We start from the raw sequence: 5,109 nt of genomic DNA on the forward strand, positions 1-5,109 counted from the left end.
TATTGAAAGGGAAAGCTGCCCCTTCCCTGGAACAGACACAGGCCTGTGCACGCACAGCAGCAGCTGCTCCAGGTCATGCAGAAACAGGGCTCCAAAATTCAACACATGTAAACCAATTTAAAAAAAAAAAAAACCACCAAGATAAGAAAACACACAAACAAACATCCCTGAAGTGCCACAGAGCTGGAAATGGGGTTTGACAGTTTGGAGGGTAAAAAACTCGACCGCTGCTGACTGATAGCGACCGACTTCTCGTAATCCGAAGATCAGCTTCCTCTGCGTTGGCTGAGCTGGAGGTGGGGACAGCCCGCTGGCAGCTTCCTGCACCCACCAGCCCCTGGCATGCAACACCCAACAGAGCCGGAGCAACAGGATCTGCCCTACCAAAACTGAATTTGGCTGACAACATCCTGCGTTTCGTAAGGTCGCTTTGATGTTTGTTTACTCCCCAGCTCCAGCACATGCTCCGCACCAGCCTGCGGATGAATGGGAACGAAAAGGGATCAGCACCTCTTTGATCTCTCCCAGGAGAGCTGCCAGGAGCAGTCAGCTCTGGAAACACCCCGTGGAGGGATGGATCCGGCTGTCCCCCTGGTGCTTTTGACTTGCTGGTCCCGGTTTGTGCTGGGGTGGGATCTTTGGAGTAAAGCCTGGCTGGAGACAACGTCCCTGGAGTAGCCAATGATGTGGTCACTGGTACCCCACAACTCACAGCATACCCTCCCATCCATCCCACCCCGCAACCAAGGAATGTCTCCATCACACCAAGTGTTTTGTTTTTATTTAAAACCGCATAAAAAAAATAAGATTTCTCAATTCCCCTGTACAATATCAACTATTAACAAAACCCGCCGGCTACACACTTGGTTACAGGTACGGACTGGACAGTGCGGACAGCCCGGGCCAGCTCCCCCCTCCCCAGCCCCCAACAAGACACCCGTGGAGAAAACCCAAATTCATCTGCAAACTGAGATCTGCACGTGGCAAGGAAAGAACAGCACCCAGAACTATGTACACAGACAGCTGGGGAGAAGCAGCCACCCCACACCTCCACCAGACATCTGACAGAAACACAACAGGCCCGGGGATGGACAAAGGACAGAAACAGAGGGAAGACCCGAATGGAAAACCGGGGGATCAGCAGCTGTAGAAGCAAGGCATGGGCTGGAAACCCACATGAATTATAAATAAATAAATAAGTTATTCTAGCGGCTAGAACTCTTCCTTTAAAAAAACAAACAAACAAACAACAAATTCATGAAAATAAATTAAAAACAAAAACTGGAAATGAGAAAAAAAGGCAAAAGGTTATCACTATTCACAACTGTACATCAAGCTTTGCTCCTGTAGAACTATGTACACATTTACAGCTGTTGATTTGCATTGTTTGTGCATTCGTGAGGGCACAGAGAAGCAAAGAATCCCAGAAAACCCATGTGGGATGGAGGCACAGGAGGCGAGGCATAACCCACTTGGTTCCCAAGCATCTTCTGACCCATTTCCTTTTTGAAAAGGGAAAAGGAACTATAGGCCCAGGTGAGTATCAGAAAAGCAGCACTGTAGGAAAAGTCAACTCTTTCCTCCAGCACAGCTCAGATCAAACAGAAGGCACATGAGCATAGGGACAGAGAGAAGGGACAGCCACTTGGCCACAGGCTCTGCCCTCCCCACAGTTTTCCCCCACTGAAGCTTTTCTTGCAATCAGGTCTCCAATCCTCCTGCCATCCAATTCAGCAGGTCAAGATGACACTTGAGAGCCTCCAAAACGAGTCCAAAAAAAATTACTGATAAAATCTCAGAAGAGACAAGGTCATTCAGATGGAGTTGAGGACAGCTGGCTTGGATAGTGGCTACCAGAACTTGGAAGAGCAGGTCCCCAGCCCAGCTCCAGGACAAGATATGCACGTTCCCATCTGAGAACATCTCAGGATCCCTGCTCAGTGCTATGGTCAAGATGAAAAAGTCTGGTTTTCTTTGCTTCTTATGACCAGGAGCTGCATGGGGCTGTTACTTGTCAGGCTCCTGGATCAAACTGTGCAGGTGGATCTCAGCTGGTTCCAGGTGAATGTCCTGCAGCCAAGAATGGTTGAAAATGTCTTCCAACGACGGTCTGTCCGAGGGGCGCATGGACAAACACCACTTGATGAGGTGTTGGCACTCTGGGGAGAGAAACCAGCAAGCACCGGTCAGTCCGAGCAGGTTCCTGTGCACCCTGTGCCACCATCTGCAGGGTCTGAGCTGTGCCCAGCCCTCCCTGTGAACCCTCTGGCTGGGAGGGGAGCAGGGTGGTAGCCACCTCCTCCAGCCACCCGTGGGAGATGAAGCCCCTCCGGAGCTCCCTGGGAGCTGCTGCCTCCCACAGCCCCTTATCCCACCCACGTCCCGCAGCCGGGTACCCACCGAGAGAGATGCGCCGTCGGAAGAAGAGCTGTCCCCGGATGATGTCCTCGTCCTGCTCGAAGGGGACGTCCCCACACACCATGTTGTAGAGCAGGACGCCCAGGGACCAGATGGTGGCTGAGTGGCCGTGGTAGCGGTGGAAGCGGATCCACTCCGGGGGGCTGTACACCCGCGTTCCTGCGGGACACAGGAGCTCATCAGTCCCTCGCCCCAGCATCCCTGGCGACGCTGGCACCCGGCGTGACCCGCCCGCCTTCCCGCCAGCACGTGACTGTTGTTTACAAACTTTGGGTTGTAAAAGGAAGGCGCCGGTGCCAGAAGAGGGCAGCAGGGCCCGGGGAAGGCCCGGCCGTTACAAGCGAGGAAAAAAACCCACCCACGGGTGGGGAAAAACCACGCCTTCCCCTCCCCGCAATTGCAAAAAAAAAAATAATAAAATTATAAACCAAGGCAAACAAGGGGAGCGGAGCAGCCCCAGCCCTTCCGCACCTTCAAACCAAACCGGCCAGTGCTCGGGTTTTGCAAACCCCCCTCTGCTCTCCCCCTCCCCGGGGTGTTTTTATCACACTGACTTCCCCCGCCCCAGCCCGAGCCAGGCTGGGTGACGGAGGCTGTCAGCAGGGCCGGGAGCCGGCTCCCGTTTCACAACATCCTCCCCGTGCCAAACAGCAACTTGGCAGCGGCTGCAGAATTCATGCCGTCCCCCCCGCCACGGGGAAACCTCCGGAGCCCGGCCCGGGCGCGCAATGCCCGGCACCGGGAGCGTCACCCGGCTCTGGGCTCACCGTCAAACTGCGTGTAGAGCGTGTCCTTGAGGAAGGTGCCGGAGCCGAAGTCGATGAGCTTGAGCTCGCCCGTGGCCAGGTCCAGCAGGATGTTCTCGTCCTTGATGTCGCGGTGCAGGACGCCGCAGTTGTTGCAGTGCCGCACGGCCTCCAGCACCTGGCGGAACAGCCCCCGCGCCATCTCCTCCGGCAGGAACCCCCTCTCCGTGATGAAGTCAAAGAGGTCCTGCGACGGCTCCGGACGCTCCATCACCACCACGAAGCTGTCCGGGAGCTCGAACCAGTCCAGGAGCTGGATGACGCCGTGGAAGCCGGAGCCCACCTTGTTCAGAAGCACGATCTCCAGAGGCACACGGCTGCCGCTGGGCTGCGGGGGAACCACGCTGCCATCAGCGGGGCTGAGCTACCCTGGCGCGCGGCACGCTCTGGTGTCCCCTTACCGCACCCACCGGTCCTGGGCATCCCCCCGCCAAGGGGACACTCCGGTGTCTCCCTGCTCGCTCCCACCGGTCCTGGGCAGCCCGGTGTCCTCCTGCCCGCTCCCATCGGCGCTAAGCATTCCCCGGCCCGGGATGCCCCGCGTCCCCCGGTGACCCCACACCGCTCCCCCCGCGCTGTCCCGGTTTCCACCCTCCCGCGTCTCGGCTCATCCCCGCCCGTCACGCCCCGGGTTCTCCCGCCGGCCCCGCTCACTCACCAGCTCGCCCCACTGCGAGATGCGGTCCCGGGCCACGCGTTTAATCGCCACCTGCGAGCCAAGGGGAACGGCGGGATGAGCTCGGTGCCCGCCCCGCCGAGCCCCCTCCTCCTCCGCCCGCCGCCGGCCCCGCCACTTACCGGGGCGCCGTCCGAGAGGCGGATCCCCGAGTAAACGCTGCCGAAGCCGCCGCTCCCCAGCAACGGGCCCACCCGGTACAGCTGCTCCAGCGGCTCCTTCTCCTTCCCTGTGGACGAGACCCGCCCGTCAGCGCTCCGCCCGCTGCCCCGGCCGGCCCCGAGCCGGGACGGGCATCCCCGGGCCGGGCGTCCCTGACCTGGTTGTAGCTTGGCGGGGTGCAGCTCCGCGGCGGTCCCGGAGCGGAGATGCGCCAGCGAGGTGATTTTGGAGAGCAGCATGCCGGTGGCGGGGCCGGTGGCGGGGCCGGTGGCGGGGCCGGTGGCGGGGCCGGTGGCGGGGCCTGCGGGTCCGCGCGGGGCAGGGCTGTGAGGGCGGCGCGCGCGGGGCGGGGTGCGGGCGCGAGCGGCCGCTCCGCGCGAGGCCCGGCCGCGTGTGGCGCGCGGCCCCTGCCGGCCCCGCGAGCCGCAGGGGCCGGGGGCGGGCCCGGCCGCCCCGGGGGGCGGGGCTGTGGGCCGGGGCCACGCCCCCCGCGCCCGGCGGCCAATGGGGAGCGGGCTGTGCGCGGCGCGCGCGGGTCCCGCCGCCGGGCCGGGCCCCCCGCCCGGATCCCCGCGCTCCTGCTCCCGGCGCTTCCCGGGAACCGCCGCTCCCCCGGCGCTCACCCCGCTCTTGCTTCATCACGGGCCAAACAGCCCCTGAACTTTTCCCCTTTCCAGTAAAAGTGACCATGTGGCCGTTCCAGCTGGGGACTCTTGACTAACATCCATATTTTTTAGGTTTTTTCCCCCCTCTTCTTTTTTTTTCCACAGAAGTCGCTGGCTGAGATGATTCCCCGAGTTCCAGAGATAAGATAAATAATTTACTGGATGGAGATCTCTGATTACTCACTCTATTAGCATTTGGAGCAAAGAGCTCCAGCCACTGGGAGCTGAATTATTCCAGACAAAGCCCATCTGGGCTCCCGCTCCTAGGCAAGACCGAGGAGTTCCTGGCATCCCACACATACTTGTGGGATGATTTGCTTGAAATCGGATGGAGTTTACTGGAAATGCTGGTGAGATCCTATCCCTTTTAGTGTTAAGAAAA

The 5,109-nt window shown here is 59.9% G+C and overlaps 1 protein-coding gene across 2 annotated transcripts; it reads right to left on the reverse strand.

The window, feature by feature from the left end:
* Positions 1-764: 764 nt before the first annotated feature.
* Positions 765-4,383, reverse strand: PIM1 (Pim-1 proto-oncogene, serine/threonine kinase). 2 transcript variants are annotated; one of them, XM_058855712.1, is made up of 6 exons: positions 4,220-4,371; positions 4,023-4,129; positions 3,883-3,933; positions 3,186-3,552; positions 2,401-2,577; positions 765-2,159 (listed from the first exon to the last, which is right to left on the reverse strand). In XM_058855712.1, exons 1-6 carry the CDS (start codon positions 4,299-4,301, stop codon positions 2,008-2,010), a joined length of 936 nt encoding a protein of 311 aa, XP_058711695.1. In that variant the 5' UTR covers positions 4,302-4,371; the 3' UTR covers positions 765-2,007. The 2 variants fall into 2 exon arrangements, with proteins under 2 accessions (XP_058711695.1, XP_058711694.1); XM_058855711.1 differs by having other exon boundaries at positions 4,023-4,383.
* Between the last annotated feature and the right edge of the window lie 726 nt (positions 4,384-5,109).

This window comes from Poecile atricapillus, chromosome 23 (genome assembly GCF_030490865.1).
Source record: "Poecile atricapillus isolate bPoeAtr1 chromosome 23, bPoeAtr1.hap1, whole genome shotgun sequence".
Taxonomy (NCBI): domain Eukaryota; kingdom Metazoa; phylum Chordata; class Aves; order Passeriformes; family Paridae; genus Poecile; species Poecile atricapillus.